General features: G+C 41.1%; 1 protein-coding gene across 1 annotated transcript in view; it reads right to left on the bottom strand.

The window, feature by feature from the left end:
- The window catches only part of LPCAT1 (lysophosphatidylcholine acyltransferase 1), a 213,336-nt gene that overhangs the window by 44,274 nt on the left and 145,181 nt on the right, over window positions 1–23,881 (bottom strand). The window contains exons 5-6 of the mRNA XM_077492013.1: window positions 13,194–13,254; window positions 3,232–3,290 (exon numbers count right to left, since the gene is read on the bottom strand). Of these exons, the coding sequence (XP_077348139.1) occupies window positions 3,232–3,290; window positions 13,194–13,254 (120 nt within the window). The remainder of the gene's footprint in view (window positions 1–3,231; window positions 3,291–13,193; window positions 13,255–23,881) is intronic.

Here is a 23,881-nt window from a genome sequence, read left to right as displayed (position 1 = left end):
CCAAGCTTGGAAGCAGGGTTATGCTGGAGCACAGCTGGAGATCTCCTGCCTCTACAGGACCTAGCTATCAGACTGAAGATAACCCTGTGACTGCTACTCTCTTGATGTAGGTATCCTCTGACAGTGTTACAGATGGGATCCACTCTGTCAGTGTAATCTGTAGTGTAAAAAGCAGATGTTGCTATTCATTCATTAAGCTGAGCACTCCGGTCAAAATGTGGCTGGTTCAGCAGAAACTGACCAAATTTGGATCAGTGTGTAGCAGTCCTAGCTCAACAGAAGTCACTCATTTGATTGACAATATTCGAAGGGACATGTTTAAACATTTTCCTCTATCAGTTTCCGCCAATCAGCTTCCTTTTCACTTGTGTGGACGAAGGAATCTGTTGATTTTTTGGTTGAATAATAAAAAAGAGAGTCTATGGCCATCCCTAGTGTCTTGGGACGATGCTTTGATCTGCACATATCCATCTGTACAGATCTAGCAAATGTGCAATGTAAAAAAATTTATAAAAATGTAATCTCTTATTAATCAACTTATTTTAATATTCATATATTAATTGTTTTTTTTTAATTGTGAGAGCAATAATTCTAGTGCTAGAGCTCTTTTTTAACTCTTAGCCCCCGTACACAAGGTCCGACAAAGCGTTGCATACACCGAAACTGGTGTTGCATATACGCGGTCGGACAAAGTTGATGGAAAATCCGATCGTTCGGAACGTGATGACGTTCGTTCACTGCGACGGTACTACGTTGCGGCTAGTAGCCAGTAGCTTTGGTCTCGAAATTTGATCTGAGCATGCGTGGCACTTTGTCCGATCGGAAAAAGTCTGATCGGATTTTGTTTTCGGAAAATTTGAGGTCCTTTTCCGACAGAAAAAGTCTGATAGAGCCCACACACCATCGGATTTTCTGACAATATAATCCGATCTGAACCTTTTCTGTCGGAATTTCCAACCGTGTGTATAGGGCATAAGGCCTCTCCTGAATGATTAAATTTGACAGATAGTAACCCAAGTTTAAAACGTGCCTAAGTACATTAAGCCTTAGAGAACATTTGACATGTCTGTTGTGCATATAGAATCTGTGCTATATTTAAAGTATAAAACTAATTTTGTTTTCTTTAAAGTTCTGTAGTCACATTCATCAGATAAAAATGACACAAAATATTGCAAATTCTTGGCAGAAACATTTTTTAGTGAACATTGAACCTATAAAAAATGACCCTTTATGGCACATCCTGGAAAAATATTCAGCCTCAACAGGATGCAAGTCTGTGAGATATAAGCAAAGCCAGCAAGGGCTTTACAGTCTACTCAGCAACTCTCATGTCAGAAACTCAAGTGGCCAGTTTTTAAAAGGTCAAAATCCATGGGACATCTCCATTTCTATCAGTTTGCCTATTTAAAGTGTTTGTCACCCTAACATTTCATATTCCTGATATGATCCTGCTGTGCCAGGTTCTTGCATGATAAAGCATCCTGTTCTCTTTGTATTGCTTCCTTTGTGTGAAATCCCTGGTGTTCCTGCCAGTCCCTCTACTGTACTAATAAAAACGGACCACACTAAGCAGGAGAACACACCGTGGTCAGTTCTCTAGCTGTGGTGGGAACTCAGGCTGCTCTCGTCCAATGATTAGACTTGTCACGACGCCATCCACTGGGAAGATCAGTATATTGTTGCTTCTCATCCCCCCAGCTCTTATGCAGCTGGCTGAAAACAGAGGGAATGTGATCACTTATGAAAAAAAAAATGAGAGGAAAAAAGGGTATGTATAATATTTTTTTGTACTGCGGCAGAAACGGCGTTATGTAACGTCGCTTCGTCCTGTGGCCACTAGGGGGCATTCCCCGAGCCGATGCGTGTGCCCGGCAGTCACGATCATTGCTGGGCTCCTGCGGTTGATGCTGACACACAAAGAACTAGGATCTGTGTGTGCAAACACACAGTTTCCAGTTCTCTGAGGGGAGAACAGACAAATCGTCTGTTCATACAGAATAACATTAAATGACAACTTTGCTTGTATAGCAATTGTATATGCCAGATTATTATTTTGTTATTTGCTATATTTTTTCCCAAAAATGTGGAACTATCTTTTAAACTGTACAGCACAGGTGATATTGTGTGGTGGAAGAAAAAAAAATTAACAGTTTGCAAATCTTTATAAAAAAAAATAGTCCTCTAGAGCAGGGGTAGGCAACCTCAACCCTTCAGCTGTGGTGAAACTACAAATCCCATCATGGCTCTGCCTCTAGGAGTCATGCCTGTGATTGTCAGGGTCTTGCAAGGTCTCATAGGACTTGTAGTTTCAAAACAGCTTGAGGGCCGAGGTTGCCTTCCCCCGCAATACAGGACAAACACGGGATGCCAAGGTTAAATAATTCTCTTCTAGAAGCAGAGAATTAGCATAGATTTCGGTCAGGTCACCTGCGCTGTGTATAGTATAAACACTATTACTCAGAATGGATGGAGTTAAGTTCTCATGTGCCAGTGAATGTGACAGTTCTGCTCTCAGCTCCAGGGAAAGGTCCTGGCTTGCTCTTCGCAGCTATTGGTTTTGTAAACAAGATGCATTACAGTCAAGGGATTTCTTAAATTCCCAAAAGCCAAATGACTTATCTTTATTTATTTTCTGTCACAAATAGAGACTCAGGGACAGAAGTGATTTAAACCTGGCCCAACTTCCCAGATGGTGCCCATAAGATTTAATCAATATTTACAGCACCGTGCAGGTTACAGAAAAAGACTTCTGCTCACCCCCATACCTTGCCTTCATCTCAACAGCCTAGAGACCATCTCAATAAAATACGTATGAATTTACACAAACTATGCATCCCACATGTATACCATCACATCATATAATAAATGGCCTTTTGGGATAATTAGGCTAAATTGTTTAGCCTAATTATGCATATATCTACATATGATTTTTGTTGATTAGATTTAAAATTATATTTAGCAGCACTAGTCTCCATCTTTTAGACACAAGAGGTCTAGTAGGAGTATGCTAGGCTGTTTGCAAGACAAAAAAATAGCATCACAAAATAAAGAAATAAAAAATAAAATAAAAACTGCTTAAGCCATGCCCTGCACGTCGGACCTCTCCATATTTACGGCCCTTGCTATTTGTTGCTTCCTTGAGAATTCTGACAGCAGTATGAAAAGGCAAAAAACATAAAAAGAGTTGACAAGAAAGCTTTATTTATGTGGAACCAAGTCTGCTGCACTTACCATTTTATTTGGGTACCTTAAAACCACTGGCTGGACTGGCACAGCAGGAATAAATGCACCTAGAAAAACAGAAAGCGGATTATATCAAGGATATCCTGTAATATACACATTGTGCGGTTAAGGGTCCATACAAACAAATGCATTTTTTTAAATATATTTTTAACCACTTCGCACCTGCACACGCCAATTGCCGGGAGGGCGTCCCTGGACATCCTCCTGTTTACTTCCCCTCTGTGTGCCGCCGTGGGTAAGCAGAGGGGAAGTTCTGTGTTGGCCGTGTCCCTTGGACAGAGTCAATCGCAGATCATACTAAATGGCCAACCACAGTGGCCATTTTAGCCCTCGATCGACGTGTCCAATGAGAGGTGATCTCATATGTAAACATATGAGATCATCTCTAATCGCCGGCTCTCCCTCCTCACACAGAGACAGCATGTGAGGAGGGAGACCTTCCGTGCTGCAGCGGAAATGAAAAAAAATAAATAAATCAGTGAACACCAAGACAACACAGTGCCATCTGTCCCCAGTGCCACCTGTCAGTGCCACCTGTCCCCAGTGCCACCTGTCAGTGCCACCTGTGCCCAGTGCCACCTGTCAGTGTCACGTGCCATCTGTTATCAGTGCCACGCGTCATCAGTGCCACGCGTCATCAGTGCCACGCGTCATCAGTGCCACGCGTCATCAGTGCCACGCGTCATCAGTGCCACGCGTCATCAGTGCCACGCGTCATCAGTGCCACGCGTCATCAGTGCCACGCGTCATCAGTGCCACGCGTCATCAGTGCCACGCGTCATCAGTGTCACGCGTCATCAGTGTCACGCATCAGTATCACGCGTCATCAGTGCCACGCATCAGTATCACGCGTCATCAGTGCCACGCATCAGTATCACGTGTCATCAGTGCCACGCATCAGTATCACGTGTCATCAGTGCCACGCATCAGTGCTATCTGTCAGTGCCATGTATCAGATCCATCTGTCATCAGTGTCATGTGTCATTGTCCTGGTGCTCCTGGGCCTTCAAAAGTGTAATAGGTGGTCAACAAGTTAGATGTGTAATTTATGCTCCTAGAACACATGACTGTACTCCCTGCATGTTGGACCTCTCTATGTGGTCAGGCTGTGAAAAAGTCCCACACATGTGGTATCGTAATACTCAGGAGTAGCAGAATGTATTTTGGGGCATTATTTGTGGTATACACATGCCATATTGAGAGAAATAACCTATTACAATGACAATTTTGTGGGAAAAAAAAAAATCTTAATTTTGCAAAGAATTGTGGGAAAAAAATCAAATCAAAAACCTCACCATGCCTCTTACTAAATACCTTGGGATGTCTACTTTCCAAAAAGGGGTCATGGGGGGGGGGGTTATTTGTACTTTCCTGGCTTGTTCGGATCGGAAGAAGATAGGCCACCAGTACATCAGGTGTGATAAATTTTTTAGGATTTGCACGATAACTTGAAGACTTTCACAAAGACCAAATAATATCCACTAATTTGAGTTATTTTTTACCAAAGATATGTAGCAGTATAAACAGTGGCCAAAATTCATGAAGAAAAATGTATAATTTGCAAAATTCTATTACAGAAACAAAGAAAAATGTTTTTTTCCCCAAAATTTTCCTAGTGAAGAAAATAAAAAACCCAGAGGTGATCAAATACCACCAAAAGAAAGCTCCATTTGTGAAAAAAAAAAAATAAAATAAAAAAGGACAAAAAAATCATTTGGGTACAGTATTACGTGACTGAGTAATTGTCATTCAAAAAGTGAGAGCACCGAAAGCTGAAAATTGGTCTGGGCAGGAGGGGGGTTTAAGTGCCCAGTAAGCAAGTGGTTAATTATACTGTACCTTGGTGAGGTTTTGATGCGTTTTCAAAACATGCATTCTGTAGATGTTTTCCCTTAATGTGCAATTTCAGTCAAATACACATAAAATGCATATGTAGCTCATTCTTAAACCTACTGTAGAAGATTTTTTAATTTTTTTTAAACTCACAGAATGAAAATATAGCAATGAGAATGGTGCATCAATTACTATACTAGCAGATCTCATCATGCATTTAATTAGAAGTTTGTCAAGCATTTAAAGCAGTGGTTCTTAACCTGGGTTCGATCGAACACCAGGGGTTCGGTGAGTCAGTCTCGTGGGTTCGGCGGAAGTCAAGACACACATCCGATTCATATGATTCGTGATGACACGCCCCGCTCGTCCATCATTGGCTGCAGGTGATAATGCCACATCGCTAGGCGGCCTATCTGTGCTGCAGGGAATTTGGTGCGCCCAGTAGTCGAATTGTAACTGTCGTGATGGTACGTCGTGTGATTTCTTTCTTAATATTTTAATCCCTTCATACTAATTATGTCAAGCAAAAAAAGAAAGTGGTTGGACGAATATGTACAATATGGATTCACATGTATAAACGGAACATGATGGGAGTCAGCGTCCTAACTGCATGATTTGCAATGTCAAGTTGAGCAATTCTAGTCTAGCACCGGCAAAACTAAGAGAACACTTCCTTAAGCTGCATGGAAATCACAAGAATACAACGCTCACTGAATTCAAGGTGAAGAGAGCTAGATTCGATGAAAAGGCTACTCTGCCTGTTCTCGGCTTTGTACCCAACAACAAACCGATCCTCACAGCATCGTACGAAGTTGCTTACCTGATCGCAAAGCAGGGCAAACCACGCACAATTGATGAAACACTCATAAAACCAGCTGTACTAACGATGGCGAATATCATGCTGGGAAAAGCGTCTGAAGTTAAGTTATCCCAAATTCCTCTTTCAAATGACACCATCAGCGACAGAATAGAGGACATGGGCAAAGACATCTTGGCTCAAGTAGTTGCAAATCTGATTTCAAGCCCAGCAAAATTCAGCCTTCAACTCGACGAGAGCACAGACGTTTACAATCTAAGCCAGTTTGCCGTATTCGTGCGCTATGTGAAAGACGACGTGATAAAGGAAGATTTTTTATTTTGTAAGCCTCTTACAACAACAACTAAGGCAGCCGCTATGAAGAAACTTGTGGATGACTTCTTCAAAGACAACAATCTTGCGTGGGATATGGTTTCTGCAGTTTGTTCAGACGGAGCTCTAGCCATGCTGGGAAGAAAGTCTGGTTTTGGTGCGCTAGTGAAAGGCGATGCACCACACATCATTGTTACGCATTGTATTCTGCACAGGCATGCGTTGGCAACAAAAACCTTGCCTTTAAAACTGGCAGAAGTATTAAAAATTGTAGTGGAATGCGTGAACCATGTGCGAAATAGTGCTCGATGGATACTTTCCTACAAGAGAGTCATATCCAGCATGGGTGAGACAGCCGTTCACGTTTAGTGTTGAGACAACAGATGTCAATGATGAATACCTTGATGAAATCATTGAAATTCAGCAACTCTTCAGGACAACAACGCTCTCAACGTTTTGGTGTCAACAAATGGTAAAGTACCCTGTTATTGCTAAGAAAGCTCTGGAGATTTTCATACCGTTTGTTACAACGTATCTTTGCGAGCAATCCTTTGAGGATGTTGGACATAAAAACGAAGAAAAGGAACAGACTTTGTTGCGAAAATGACAAGAGAGTGGCACTTGCCAAGGTAAAGCCGCGCATTTCTGAACTGGTCTCTGAAAGGCAACAGCAGAAGTCGCACTGATTTGCAGTAAATATTCATTATTATGGTTTTGTTTTTGTGTGAAAATCATGTTTCAATATTTTGATGGTTTTGTTCTTTGTTCTTAATGGTCTTATTCATTTTGTGCACCCATGTATAAAAATATACATAAGTATAAATATATACCTATGTTTTGAAGTTGAATAAATCATATTTTATTTTTCAAATTAAGAAGGGTTCGGTGAATGCGCATATGAAACTGGTGGGGGTCAGTACCTCCAACAAGGTTAAGAACCACTGATTTAAAGGAACACCAATGTCATTTTGATTTTAGTCTGGCAAGGTCATGGTGTCAAATTTTATGTTTTTTTATTTTTTATTTTTATGTTATATTTGACTCCATTGAAACAGCAAATCTTCCCCACCTTTCAGTTTCTGCAACACAGTGATATCTAGAGCATAGGTTTTAGGCAGAACTTTTACTTTAAAAATGTTAAAAATTAGAACAGGTTCAGTTTATTAAACTTCATAAAGGAGCAGTGGCGGCCTGTCAATTAGGGGCGCATGGGTGCCGGCCCCCCCATCCATGCATCCGGCCCCCTGATCTACATACAGGGCACCGGATTCCAATGGGGGGGGGGGGGGGTTGAAGCACGCAATTAGAGCCAGTACCTAATGAATTCTGCTATTCTCACACTGATCCTCCTCCCGGCCGATCAGGAAGCGGGTCACCCAATTGGCTGAAAGGACAGGTGAGCCTTTTGGACACCTAGGACGAAGAGGGAAGAGCTGCACACTGGGAGCTGTCGGAATACCGCCGTGATGGAGAGAGGACACAGGAGCCGCTGCCTGCCGCCCGCCACCTAGATGAGGTGAGTGTCAGACTAGACAGAGGAGGGGGGGGGGCTATGAGTGGTTGTTTGCTGCACCCCAAAAAATAAATAAATGCCAGCTGCCACTGATAAAGGCAGTACAGGGAAATTACCATTTTCTAAATGTTGTCTTATATAACTATTTGCAGACTCTCACGTTGTCCTGCACAGCATTGTTGCTAAATGCAATAAACAATCATACATTTTTGTTCTTGTTGTTTTGATCAGAGCAAGTTGGGGTTTGACCTGCAATGGCTTAAAGTGGTTCTAGAGGCAGAAGGTTTTTTATTGTTATGCATCACGATAAAAAACCTTCAGTGAGCAGCACTTCCCCATCCCCCCTCCCCCCCCCCCCCCCCCAAAACCACTGCAAAGAGCAGGTAAGTAGAGGCATGTTTGTTATTTTTAAACAAACAAAAAAAAAAAAACATTAGTATCACTTTAATACTATTCATGCAGTTCAAGAAACACTAGGAGGCTGGTTATGTCATAAAGCCATACAGGCAAACTGCCACAATGTCCATTCCCTGCTCTGTGCATCAGCAGTTACTTGTTTGTGCTCCTTACACACAGAGGTTTTCCCGCTGTTGTCTGCAGAGCTTGGCAGTTATTCTGACACCCACTGCGCTCTGGGATGCCCTAACAGATCTGTTACACAGAGAAGAATGGCTGTCAAGATGACACAAGCAGAGCCAGTGAAAATGTGTATTGCTTGGGGAATTTAAAATGTTGCTTATGGAAATCTTTAAGTACGGTCGCTTGTCGTCATTTCCCGAGTGTGCACAATTTTAAAGCGCGATATGTTAGGGATCTATTTACTCAGTGCAACATCATCTTTAACCACTTGCTTACTGGGCACTTAAACACCCTTCCTGCCCAGACCAATTTTCAGCTTTCGGTGCTCTCACACTTTGAATGACAATTACTCAGTCATGCAACACTGTACCCAAATTAATTTTTTGTCCTTTTTTTCCCACAAATAGAGCTTTCTTTTGGTGGTATTTGATCACCTCTGGGGTTTTTATTTTTTGCGCTATAAATGAAAAAAGACCGAAAATGTTGAAAAAAAAAATGCATATTTCTTTGTTTCTGTGAAAAAATTATGCAAATTATTCATTTTTCTTCATAAATTTTGGCCACAATTTATACTACTACATGTCTTTGGTAAAAATAACCCAAATTAGTGGATATTATTTGGTCTTTGAGAAAGTTAGAGAGTCTACAAGCTGTGGTGCGAATCGCACAAAATTGATCACATCTGATGTACTGGTGGCCTATCTCGCTTCTTGTGACCCGAACAAGTCAGGAAAGTACAAATACCCCCCAAATGACCCCTTTTTGGAAAGTAGACATTCCAAGGTATTTAGTAAGAGGCATGGTGAGCTTTTTGATGTTATTTTTTCCCACAATTCTTTGCAAAATTAAGATTTTTTTTTTTCCCACAAAATTGTCATTGTAATAGGTTATTTCTCTCACGTGGCATGTGTATACCACAAATGACACCCCCAAAAAAATTCTGCTACTCCTCCTGAGTATTACAATACCACATGTGGGGGACTTTTTCACAGCCTGGCCACATAGAGAGGCCCAACATGCAGGGAGCATGTCACATGATCTAGGAGCATAAATTACACATCTAACTTGTTGACTACCTATTACACTTTTGAAGGCCCTGGAGCACCAGGACAATGACACGTGGCACTGATGACAGATGGCACTTATACGTGGCACTGATGACAGATGGCACTAATACATGGCACAGATGACGCGTGATACTGATGACAGATGGCACTAATACGTGGCACAGATGACGCGTGACACTGATGACAGATGGCATGTGACACTGACAGGTGGCACTGATGACAGATGGCACTGACAGATGGCACTGGGGACAAATGGCACTGACAACAGGTGGCACTGGGAACAGATAGCACTAACAAGTGGCACTGGGGGCAGGTGGCTCTGGGGAGGATGGCCCTTTTTTTTTTTTCCCTTCTCACACGCTGTCTGTGTGGGGAGGAAGAACAACACTGAGAGATGATCTCATATGTTTACATATGAGATCATCTCACATTGGACACGCCGATCGCGCTGTAAACGGCCGCTGTGATTGGCCGTTTACAGCGATCTGTGACTGGCTGTGTCCGAGGGACACGGCCAGCACAGAACTTCCCCGCTGCGCACTCGCGGGAGCGCGCATTGCGGAAGTAAACAGAAGGCCATTCAGGAACGGCCTCCCGGCAGTTAGCGCCCACGCTGCAGCCGTATTTCGGCTATAGGGCGGGTGCGAAGCGGTTAATATTATTCAAAAAAATTTAAAAAAAATTATATATATACATATACATACACACACACACACACACACACACATACATACACACAAATTATATTATATTAATATGTGTGTGTATATATATATTTATTTATTACACACACACATATACATATACACACACTATTATTTTTTTTATTCATTAAAATGTATCTTTTCCAAAAAAAAATAATAATTTTCTGCGCAAATACCGCGTGACATGAAAAATTGCAAAAAATATTGATTTCAACTTGTAAACAAAGTGGAAACAGTATGCAGTGAGGCACGATGCCAATCATGCTACAATTTTCAGTTTACATAACATTTTCAATTTACATTTTCAACTAATATAACATCTAAAATTAATCTTGTACTGTATCAATTTTATTATCATGGGTCACTGCATTTTACAATGTCTTAATAAATAAGCCAGGATCTAAACTCACTTAAATACTCTATAAAACACATTAAAAAATATGGGTCACAGCAAGTACCATGCAGTATCACCTTCATGCCAAGATATTTGATTTTATAAAGAGGATTACATTTATCATGACTCAGGACTCGTGTACGCCAAAGCTCAGCTTATCTACTCAGCATTTCCTACTCTAGGGATGCAAATGATACAATTACTATATGCACTGTGGCATCTCACTTTGGATTGGATAAGCTAGAAAATCCAGCAAGGGAAAAAAGTATTTGATCCCCTGTTTATTTTGTACATTTGCCCACTGACAAAGAAAGGATCCGTCTATAATTTTAATGGTTGGTTTATTTTAACAGTGAGAGACAGAACAAAAATATACAGATAAACACATTTCAAAAAAGTTATAAATTGATTTGCATTTTAAATGAGTGAAATAAGTATTTGATCCCCTATCAATCAGCAAGATTTGTCTCCCAGGTGTCTTCTATACAGGTAATGAGCTGATATTAGGAGCACTCTACTAAAAGGAGTACTCCTAATCTCAGCTTGTTACCTGTGTAAAAGACACCTGTCCACAGAAGCAATCAGATTCCAATCTCTCCACTATGGCCAAGACCAAAGAGCTGTCCAAGGATGTCGGGGACAAGATTGTAGACCCACACAAGACTGGAATGGGCTACAAGACCATCGCTAAGCAGCTTGGTGAGAGGGTGACAACAGTTGGTGCGATAATTCGCAAATGGAAGAAACACAAAATAACTGTCAATCTCCCTCAGTCCGGGGCTCCATGCAAGATCTCACCTCATGTAGTTTCAATGATCATGAGAACAGTGAGGAATCTGCCCAGAACTACACAGGAGAATCTTGTCAATGATCTCAAGGCAGCTGGGACCATAGTCACCAAGGAAGCAATTGATAACACACTACACTGTGACGGACTGAAATCCTGCAGCGCCCAAAAGGCTCAAGAAGGCACATGTACAGGCCTATCTGAAGTTTGCTAAAGAACATCTGAATGATTCAGAGAAGAACTGGGTGAAAGTATTGTGGTTAGAGGAGACCAAAAATCATGCTTTTTGGCATTAACTCAACTCGCCTTGTTTGGAAGAGGAGGAATGCTGCCTATGACCCTAAGAACACCTTCCCCACTGTCAAACATGGAGGTTGAAACATTATGCTTTGGGGTCTTTTTCTGCTAAGGGGACAGGACAACTTCACTGCATCAAAGGGATGATGGACAGGGCCATGTACTGTCAAATCTTGGGTGAGAATCTCCTTCCCTCAACCAGGGCATTGAAAATGGGTCGTGGATTGGTATTCCTGCATGACAATGACCCAAAACACACAGTCAAGGCAACAAAGGACTGGCTCAAGAAGCAGCACATCAAGGTCCTGGAGTGGCCTAGCCATTCCCCATACCTTAATCCCATAGAAAATATGTGGAGGGAACTGAAGGTTCAACTTAAACGTCAGCCTCGAAACCTTAATGACTTGGAGAGGATCTGCAAAGAGGTGTGGGACAAAATCCCTCCTGAGATGTGTGCAAATCTGGTGGCCAACTACAAGAAACATCTGAACTCTGTACTTGTCAACCAGGGTTTTGCCACCAAGTACCAAGTCATGTTTTGTGAAGGGGTTGAATATTTTATTTCACTCAATAAAATGAAAATCAATTTATAACTTTTTTGAAATGCGTTTTTCTGGATATTTTTGTTATTCTGTCTCTCACTGGTAAAAAAAAAAAAAAAGAAAAAAAAAAAGCCTACCATTAAAATTATAGACTGATCATTTCTTTGTCAGTGGGAAATCTTACAAAATCAGCAGAGGATCAAACACTTTTTTCTCCTCACTGTATATTACAAATGGAGGTAGAAATAAGTAGCTCTTTTGGGGGGGGGGGGGGGGGGGGGATAAACATGATCTCAAGGGTGAAAACACAATTATATAGCAAATAAAAAGAATGATGAACAAGTTTAGAACATGTATATGTGCATATTTCTGATGAGGTTTGTGAGTGTAATATGTAAGAACAACAAGCAAAATACCATATAAATATATGACACCATTTATCCTGGGATATGCTTTTTAAAGTGGATGTAAAATCAAAATGTATTTTTTTTAGTTCTATATAGAGTAGGAAAGGGTTGGACCCTCTGCCAAATATTTATTGTGGTTTGTTGCAGAGAAAATGCACCCATGATCTGTCCTGGTGATCAATGTGACCAAAACTGAAAGAGGAAATCCTAAGATTTATAGCAGTCATGAAAGCAAGAGATGAGTGGAAATCCTCCAGTGGGAATTGAAATGTTCTGGCGATAACTGTCTATGATCTGTGAATTTACGTACTTGTTGCTACACACTTTCACTTAAAGAATACTTTGGATACCTCTGTATGAGTTTCAATGCCCTCAATATTACTACCCAATACTGTAGGAAAGCTAAACACAAATGGTGATGAAACATCAGCAATATGTACGTTCATATGTGCAAAATTGTGTCCAGAATGAGTCCTCATTTATAGACTCTGAAAGGGTAAACATTAATGTAATACTGTACAAATATCAGCTGCACTTAACAGGACAAAAATGGATAACCCAGAATAAACAAGTGATGAGCTGGCATAAGATGAATGATGCTTTTGTGATTTCAGCAGCGACAGAATATCTGCCTAAAGAAGAGGCAAAAATGTCATACATTCGGACATAAAATAAAAATAATAAAATGTATTTCCTACCAGGTTTGAAGGTAATGAGACAAGATCTATTGGTACAGGTTCCTTCTGGGAAGATCATTACCTGTAAACAAGAGAAAAAAAAAGTTATTTATCCACCTAAAACTAGCAACAGCAGAGAAGAAGAGAGAAACTAAGCTACTGTTAATTTTGAATACAAAGTTACCTAGAAAGTAAAAAAAAAAAAAATTAAAAATGTCTATATAAAAACAAGCGATATTGCGCTAAAATTATGAAAACGGCACGGATGATCCATGATTGGCAGCAGCTTTCACAACAAGGTACACTTCATAACAAAAATTAAAATCAAAACATGTAGGCCTGTCAAACCACGCCCTGAATGACTAAAGTGCAAAAAAAAAAAAAAAGAAATAATAATAATAAAATTGTTAATAGTCCAAGTGTCCCAATTCCACATCCATAAGGTGAACTGAAAACACGTGCTGATCCAATGCTCAACTTGTGAAGACACCCGGTGCTCCCCACAGGATAGATAGGGTAAGTATATCTGCTTACCAGATTTTTAGACCCTCCAGGGTCTATATACGCATTTGTGAGCTTTCACTCCTCACTATTGGCTCAACCACATCCACAACCTGGCCTGATTAACTGGATTCCACAGATGTATACCCCACAGTTATCATCAGTCAAGGAAACTTCAGAGTCCAGTCACACATTCATCATATGGAAGAGGAAGATAAACTCATTGCGCAACATTCTTTAACCACTTGCTGCCAGCCCATCGTCAAATGATGGCCGGGCGGTGCGGCTCTTGTTCTGGGTAGACGTCCTCCCAGAACAACCACTCTCGCAAGCAGCGTGGCTATCGCGGCCATGCCGTGTTGCTAGGACATGACGCAACCCCGATCTGTGGCCCTTTAACCATATGATTGGCTGTGTCCAATCACAGCCAGTCACACGTAAACACCGAGATACGAGTAATCGGCACTCCTTGCCTCACACAGAGTGTGAGGAGAGGAGAGTCGATCAGCTGCATCTCCTCACGGGGACAGCTGGGTATGGAATCAGGGCACTGATCATCAGTGCCCTGATTACAATTAAGTGCCCACCACTGCCAATCAGTGCATACCAGTGCCAGCAATCAGTGGCCATTAGTGATGCCCTCAGTGCTGGCTATCAGTGCAGCCCATCAATGCTCATCACTGCTGTCCAATGCCACCCATCAATACTCATCAGTGGCGCCCACCAGTGCACATCAGTGCCACCTATCAGTGCCCATAAGTGCAGCCTAAGTGAAGGAGAAAAATTATTTATAGAACTTACTGACAGAAGTTAAGAAAAACCTTTTTTTTATTTTTTTTTTAGCAGTGCTTAAATATCACCAGGAGAGAGCTCTATTTGCGTGAAGAACATGATAACAATTTTACATGGTTACAGTGTGGCAAGACCGTGCAATTGTCATTCAAAGTGTGACAGCGCTGAAAGCTGATAAAATGGCCTGGCAGGAAGGGGGTGTAAGTGCCCTGTATTGAGGTGGTTAAAAGCACACAGGAGTTTATTAAAAGTTGTATTTACAACAAAAAAGATACAATTAGGCTTAAAATGGAAACATTTCCCTTGCAGTACAAACAAAGGTTTCCATTTTGTGCCCAATTTTATCATTTTTATTGCAAGTACAACTTTTAACCACTTAAAGTGGCTGTAAAACCAATGTCATCCTTTCTAAACTACGGCCATAGGGGTTATCTGCATGTATCTTTACCTGTCAAATGTCTCCCCTCTGTCTGCTATGAGACCCAAAAAACTGCAGATTCTGTGGGTGGGTCTGTTGTCTGGAGCTCGGTGGGTGGAGTCGTGATGTCAATAGACTCCCCACCCACCTCTACACTCCCCTTGTCAATATGCATATTCTCCTGTGTATTTCTTACACTGAACTGCTGCTATGATCTCTAACATCCAGTGAAAACACAGGAAAGTAACCACATGACTTCAGCGTGCCAAATCATGCTGAGGTGGGGAACATCCAATCCTTGCAGAGCAGCAGAAGAAAGGAGTGGAAGGGAATTAAAAAAATAATGCATGTCTCTTAGGCTTGTGCACGAGATATGTAAACCACCTGTCACTCACAGCAGGGGAGAGGATTTGACAATGTTTCTCTCTGTTTGTCAAGATTTATCTCACTGAACAATAAGAGGATTGCTCAGAGCTGGAATAAATTTGTGGCTCAAATGACATAAAAAAAATAAAATAATTGGGGTTTACATCCACTTTAAGCCCCGGACCATTTTGCTGGCCGAAGGCCAGAGCACTTTTTGCGATTCGGCACTGCATTGCTTTAACTGACAATTGTGCGGTCGCGCGACGTGCCTCCCTAACAAAATTGACATTTTTTCCCCCCATAAATAGAGCTTTCTTTTGGTGGTATTTGATCACCCCTGTGGTTTTTATTTTTTGCGCTATAAAGAAAAAAAATGCAATAAGAGATTGATTGGTCTGCGCAAAAGTTATAGCATTTACAAAATAGGGGATAGTTTTATGGCATTTTTATTAATTATTTTTTACTAGTAATGGCGGTGATCAGCGATTTTTATCGTGACTGCGACATTACGGCGGACACATCGGACATTTTTGACACATTTTTGGGACCATTGTCATTTATACAGCAATCAGTGCTATACAAATGCACTGATTCCTGTGTAAATAACACTGGCAGTGAAGGGGTTAACCACTAGGGGGCAGTGTAAGGGTTATGTCCTGGGGAGTGATTCCAACTGTGGGGGGGTGTGGCTACGTGTGACCGATCACAGGGAGCAGAGATCAGCGACACTGTAGATAGGCAGAACTGGGAGATGCTTATTACATTAGCATCTCCCCGTTCTTACTCTCCATGAGGCGATCGCGGGTATCCCTGCTCTAATCGAGTTCTGCGTCACCAGGCTCATGGAGGTCCCGGCCAGTGTGAGCCGCCGCTGGCGTGCATGCGATTGCACTGAAGAAAATTTTAAGGGACATACAGGTACGCCCATTTGCCCAGCCGTGCTATTCTGCTGACGTACATCGGTTTGCGTCGGTCAGGAACCGGTTAATAAACTCCTGTGTGCTTTTAAAGAATGTTGCGCAAAAAAAAAAAAAAGTTTCATTTAATTTCATATGATGAATGTGTGACAGCACTCTGAAGTTTCCTTGACTGATGATAACTGTGGGGTATACATCTGTGGAATCCAGGTAATCAGGCTGGGAAGTGGATGCGGTTGAGCCAATAGTGAGTGGTGAAAGCTCACTAATGCGTATATAGACCCTGGAGGGTGTAAAAACCTGGTAAGCAGATATACTTACCCTATCTATCCTGTGGGGAGCACCGGGTGTCTTCACAAATTGAGCATTGGATCAGCAAGCGTTTTGAGTTCACCTTATGGATGTGGAATTGGGACACTTGGACTATTAATTTTTCTTTTTTCCTTTTTTAATAAAATTTTTTTCACGTTTTCATCTTTATTGCATTATATTAGATATTTTTTGTGCACATTAATCATTGAGTGCATGGTTTGACAGCACTACACATTTTGAAATTTTATATATATATATATATATATATATATATATATATATATATATATATATATATACATATATACACACACACACACACACATACATACACACACAAACACACACATATGTGCATCTCAGAAAATGTGAATATCATCAAAAAGTTAACTTATTTCAGTAATTCTATTTAAAAAGTGAGACTCATATTATATAGATTCATTACACACAGGGAGATTTATTTCATGCATTTCTTTGTTTAACCACTTGCCGACTGCTGGCCATCATATGACATGCTGGGCTTTCAGTGGTGATATCTGAATGATGCTTGTAGCTACAGGCATCATTCAGATATCAATCTTTTCCGTCGTCTATTCCCTTCACTCTAAGAACAATCATAGTGGCTTGATCGTTCTTACAGGGAGCGGATGTCCTTCCCTCCAGCCATACTCCGGTGCTTCTCCTGGGTCAGCTGTACGATCGGCAAACCGGAGAAGGAATCATCCACCGCTGCCAGAAGTTAGCCATAGAGAGGGACACGAGGGACAGATGTAAACAAAGTCTGGGACTGGGCAGGAAAGGCTGGGATTGTGAATTTTTATTTTTGATCTCAGACCCCACATCTCTCCATAAAGAGGACCTATTACAAGGGATGGTAACCCGCATTCGTGGGAGTTATGTCATTGCGGTTCCGGCCACACAGTCGGAGTCCACAAACCCAGAAGGAAGATGCATGAAGATGGAAGCCTTGTCAGCAGTGACAGCTTGCCGCTGGAAGGGCTGTTAGAGTAGAGGTCGACCGATATATCGGCAGATTTTTGGCATTTTTTTTTATTTATTGGCATCGGACAATTGTGCTGAAAATTAGGCCGATTAATTTATGCACTAGCCAGTTCACACAGGGGCAATCCGAACTTGTGGGACGACTCAGCGTGACAGCGTGACTTCAGTGCGGCTTGCAAATGACTTCTGTAATATAAGTCAATGCAAGTCGCCTAAAGTCTCCCTGTTGGAGAGACTTGAGTCTCTCCTATCTGGGCAACCCGACAAGTCTGAGAACATGGCTGATAAAAGAAGCAAAGAGATATAATGTTTCTACTTATCAAAGGAATGAACTCTGGTGTGTAGAAGATCTCAGTTTAACCATTTAAAGACTAAATCTTTTCTGACGTGTGTTGCTTACAAGTAAAAATCCAGTATTTTCTGCTAGAAAATCACTTACAACCCCCAAACATATACATATATATAATGTTTTTTTTAGCAGAGACCCTAAAGAGTAAAATGGTGGTTGTTGCAATATTTTATGTCACACGGTATTTGCGCAGCGGTCTTCTAAACGCAAATTTAAATATACTTTAACCACTTCCCGACCAGCGCACGACGATGTACGTCGACAGAATGGCACGGGCAGGCATATTGGCGTACAGGTACGTCCAATATTCAATGCCGCCCTGCCATCGGGCCCACGCTGGTCGGGACCCCCGCGAGTCCGGTCGCGGGACCCGATCGCCGCGGGCATCCCCGCGATCGTCTCACGGAGCGGCCGAATGGAGGAAATGCCGTGTAAACAGCATTTTTCCATTCTGCCTAGCAACTAGTGACGCTGATCTCTGCTCCATGTGATTGGAGCAGAGATCAGTGTTCACTAAATGAAAGCCCAACCCCCCCACAGTTAGTAACACACCCCTAGGAACACTTAACCCCTACACTGCCACCCACTGGTTAACCCCTTCACTGCCAGTGTCATTTACACAGGAATCACTGCATTTATATAGCAGTGATTACTGTATAAATGACAATGGTCCCAAAAATGTGTCAAAAATGTCCGATGGGTCCCCCACAATGTCGCAGTCACAATAAAAATTGCTGATCGCCGCCATTACTAGTAAAAAAATAAAATAATAAAAAATTATTAATAAAAATGCTATAAAACTATCACTGTTTTGTAAACGCTATAACTTTTGCGCAAACCAATCAATAATCGCTTATTGTGATTTTTTTTACCAAAAATATGTAGAAGAATACGTATCGGCCTAAACTGAGGGAAAAAAATGTTTTTTTATATATTTTTGGGGGATATTTATTATAACAAAAAGTAATAAATAATGCGTTTTTTTCAAAATTGTCGCTCTATTTTTGTTTATAGCGCAAAAAATAAAAACCGCAGGGGTGATCAAATACCACCAAAAGAAAGCTCTATTTGTGGGAAAAAAAGGACGTCAATTTTGTTTGGGAGCCACGTCGCACGACCGCGCAATTGTCAGTTAAAGCGACGCAGTGCCGAATCGCAAAAAGTGGTCTGGTCTTTGACCAGCAAAATGATCCGGTCTGCAAGTGGTTAATGAATAAAAAAAAAAAAAGAAACAGTAAAGTTAGCCCATTTATTTTCATGCAAAAGTTTGGATTACCTGGTTTTGTGTATTTAATATTTAAGATACATAGTTTTTTTTTTTTTAAATCTAAATTATACATACAAAGTGCACTGAATGGAGGCTTGTTGTGTTTAATAAATATTTAGTATAAGAAATTTTCTGTATCACTTTTTATTTCTTAACCACTTGCCGACCAGCGCACGACAATGTACGTCGACAGAATGGCACGGGCAGGCAAATGGGCGTACATGTACGTCCCTTTAAATTTGCCGCCCTGCCATAGGGAGCACGCCGCCGCCGGCGCACTCCCGCGCTGGTCGGGACCATCGTGAGTCCGGTCGCGGGACCCGCGGACTCGATCGCCGCGGCCATACCTGCGATCGTCTCACGGAGCGGCCAAATGAAGAAATGCCGTTGTAAACAGCATTTCTCCATTCTGCCTAGCAACTAGTGACGCTGATCTCTGCTCCATGTGATTGGAGCAGAGATCAGTGTTCACTAAATGAAAGCCCAGCCCCCCCACAGTTAGTAACACACCCCTAGGAACACTTAACACCTACACTGCCACCCACTGGTTAACCCTTTCACTGCCAGTGTCATTTACACAGGAATCACTGCATTTATATAGCAGTGATTACTGTATAATAGACAATGGTCCCAAAAATGTGTCAAAAATGTCCGATGGGTCCCCCATAATTTCGCAGTCACAATAAAAATCGCTGATCGCCGCCATTACTAGTAAAAAAAAAAAATAATAATAAAAAATTATTAATAAAAATGCTATAAAACTATCCCTATTTTGTAAACGCTATAACTTTTGCGCAAACCAATCAATAATCGATTATTGCGATTTTTTTTACCAAAAATACGTATCGGCCTAAACTGAGGGAAAAAAAATTTTTTTATATATTTTTGGGGGATATTTATTATAATAAAAAGTAAAAAATAATGCGTTTTTTTCAAAATTGTCGCTCTATTTTTGTTTATAGCGCAAAAAATAAAAACTGCAGGGGTGATCAAATACCACCAAAAGAAAGTTATATTTGTGGGAAAAAAAGGACGTCAATTTTGTTTGGGAGCCACGTCGCACGACCGTGCAATTGTCAATTAAAGCGATGGAGTGCCGAATCACAAAAAGTGGTCTGGTCTTTGACCAGCAAATTGGTCCTGTCTGAAAGTGGTTAAGGGGGAAAAAAAATAAATAAATAAACGGCCAACCATATCGGTCCAAAAAACAAAACAAAACAAAAAACGGCATCATATATCGGCCGCCACGATTTCTAAATATCGGCATCAGCCAGAGAAAAATTACAGAGTGCTGTATCCAAGCATATTACTGGAATATTGAATGGAAGGAAAAAAATGTGTTAGAAAAAGATGCACAAGCAACAGGGATAACCACATCCTTGAGAGGATTGCGAAGCCAAGGTAATTCAAGAATTTGGGGGAGACTCGCAAGGAGTGGACTATGGCTGGTGTCAGTGCTTTAAGAGCCACCACACACAGACATATCCAGGACATGGGCTACAACTTTTGCCAAGCTACTTCTGAACCAGAGACAATGTCAGAAGTGTCTTACCTGGGCGAAGTAAAAAAAAAAAAAAAAAAAAAAAAGACTGGTTTGTTGCGCAGTGGTCCAAAGTCTTCTTTTGAAAGTACATTTTGCATTACATTTGCAAATCAGTGTCGCAGAGTCTGGAGGAAGAGTGGAGAGGCACAGAATATAAGTTGCATGAGATCCAGTGTGAAGTTTCCAGTCTGTGATGATTTGGGGAGCCATGTCATCTGCTGGTGTTGGTCCACTTTGTTTTATCAAGCCTAAAGTCAGTGCAGCCCTCTACCAGGACATTTTTAGAGCACTTAATGCTTACTGGCCAGCTTTACGGAGGTGCGGATTTCATTTTTCAGCAGGAATTGGCAACTGCCCACACTCACAAAAGTACCAATACCTGGTTTAATGATCATGGTATCACTATACTTGATCGGTCAGCAAACTCGCCTGACCTAAACCCCATAGAGAATCTGTGGGGTATTGTCAAGAGGAAGATAAGACACCAGACCCAACAATGCATACAAGCTAAAAAGCCGATATCAAAGCAGCCTGGGCTTCTATAACACCTCAGCAGTGCCACAGGCTGATCACATCCATGCCATGCCACATTGATGCAGTAATTCATGCAAAAGGAGCCCCGATCCAAGTATTGAGTGCATACTATACTGTACATGGACATACTTTTCAGTACACCAGCATTTCTGTATTAAAAATCCTTTTTTATTGGTCTTCTGTAATATTATTTTATGAAAGTAAGCCATAATCATCAAAATTAAAAGAAAGAAATGCTTGAAATGTATCACTCCATGTGTAATGAACAAAAAAAAATGTGTATATAATATATATATATATATAAAACACATATACATATACACAAACACACACAGATGGTTACTCCAAACATTTTTATAAGTCATTTTTTGTATATGTAAAATTAGACGAACTCCAGGGATTTGCCAAATATACAGTTGAATATATGCATGTGAACTGTAATTCTACATAGCCAGCCATGTGATCCAGAAACCACTGATGGAGTCCAAACATTGATGGCATGGCCGCACACTCGAGAGGTTTCCCCATATTTCTATTTGTGTGTTTACAAACAGCAATATACCAAATAAAGCTCCATTCACTTTATGCTAGTGAATGCATTGGATTCAACAGTGTTTATGTTTGAGTTCAGCTTTAAAGTGATAGTAAAGGTTTGTTTAAAAATAAGTAAAATAATAACCACAAACATGTTATACTTGACTCCTCTGTGCAGTTAGTTTTGCACAGAGCAGCCCAGATCCTCCTCTTCTCGGGTCCCTCTTTGCTGCTTCTAGCCGCTCCCTCCTTTGAGTGCCCCTCAGCCAGCAGCTTCCTACAGGGTGCCCCCAAGTCAGAGCTCCGTGTACACGCTCCATTCAGACACGGAACCCTGACCTGGCCCCACCCCCTCTCTCCCCTAATTGGCTGACTGACAGCCGCGGGAGCCAATGGCGTCGCTATTTTGTCTTAGCAGGATGAGTGTCCTGGGTGGCTGAGGGGAGGCTGCTACACACAGTTTTTTTTTTTATTTTAATGCATAGGATGCACCTTCTGCCTTTACAACTCCTTTAACTTTACATGTTAAAAAGTCTTCCTTAGAGCGGAGGTCTGCCCACCACTGCAAGTATTAAAAGCCAGCAGCTACATACTGCAGGTGCTAACTTTTTTTTTTTTTTTTCAAAATGTTTATAGACTTTCCAAAAAGATTTAAGATACGGACAATGGAGAACACACTGCTGTTTTACTAATTATTTTATAGCATCATAATGCAAATGTATAAACCAAAACTGAACATTTGGCAAAACTGACATTGTCATAATCTAAAAATGTATATTAATTAATGCAGCGAGTTAAAATGGTTCAAATGAAATTCTAAGATTTTGTTCAGCCATGTTAACTAATATAGTAGTAATAATAAAAAAACAACGTGTAAAGTATACAGAAAAAAAAAAGAAAGTAAAACGAAAGCTATCACCTCAACTAGATGATGTGGCAGGTTTTGTACCAAGTTTTATGGTGTGTTGCTAGCTTTGGCTGAGTAAGCCCTTGTACACACGGTCGGAGCGTTTTGTCGGATATTCCGACTGTGTGTGGTCTGCATCGAACTGTTTCCGTCGGAATATCCGTCGGACCAAATTTTCCAACTTGCCGGAAATATTTTCTGACAAAATGCTCCGATCGAACATACTCCCATCATGTGTAGAGAATTCCGATCGGACAAAGTGCCACGCATGCTCAGATAAAATTCCTACATCAAAGCTATTGGCTACTAGCCTGAACGTAGTCCCGTCGTAACGAAATTACGTCATTACGTTCTGAAAGATCGGATTTTCTGACAACTTTGTCTTGGTTGGTTGTCGGAATCTCCGACCGTGTGTACAAGGGCTTACAGTCCTAGGGGGTCATGGGGTAAACATTCTATCAAGTTAGGATGTTTTTATGCTTATCCTAAGGCTTAGGGTCTCTCTCTTTATTTTTGGAGAAAAAATCCCAGGTTTACCAGTATGCAGTAAATCGGCTGAGTTTGCCTTCAAGAGCCAAGGTTTTCTCATATGTGTAATCAACTAGTCTCAGGGAGGGTATATATCTAATTTTATGCTTAGTAAAACCGTTCAGCCCATGTAGTTTATTGAGAACTCCTGTGACTTCCGCTATCAGTCTCGCAAATGGTTGCCCAAAAGCTGCGAGGGAGGTATAAAAGGAAGACATGAGAGCCAGGTTGCCTACTTGTCCACATTCCCTCCAGATAGATGTCTTATTCATAAATGTTACTAGTGTGTACGGTGTTTTGTACCATCTTAAGTGTATTTTTTGGGCTAATTCTCTAAAGTTCGAACATTTGGTATAAATATAATTGAACTGTATCACTTGAAGCCAGTGGTCTTGAGTTATGGTTACCTTTAAGTCTGTCTCCCATTTGTGTAACTGGTTTGGCGTTTCAAAATGCAGCTTGCTTTGTAGCAGGTTATAGATTACCGTTCTGCCTTTTTTTAGGGAGGGAAGTAGGATACTCCCTCTCTAAACTAGGTACACCCCCCCTAAAAAAATTTATTTTGGGTGGAACTCTGCCTTAATTATGAGAAAGGTTTTATATTAGATCAGATATGTCTTTAAGGCCTTGTTCCTTTCAGGGTAGTAATTTTAAGTCTGGGGTTAGGAACGAGAGTGTAGATAAAAGGTTTTGGCACATTTTTATGTCTAACGTGGATATCTTTTTTTTGGGCTAAAGT

The sequence above is a fragment of the Lithobates pipiens genome, unplaced genomic scaffold (genome assembly GCF_037356315.1).
Source record: "Lithobates pipiens isolate NorthernLeopardFrog02 unplaced genomic scaffold, aLitPip1_a1.2 Scaffold_19, whole genome shotgun sequence".
In the NCBI taxonomy this organism is placed as follows: Eukaryota; Metazoa; Chordata; class Amphibia; order Anura; family Ranidae; genus Lithobates; species Lithobates pipiens.
Note: the sequence above shows the minus strand (reverse complement) of the source record. Positions and strands in the feature narration are given on the sequence as shown.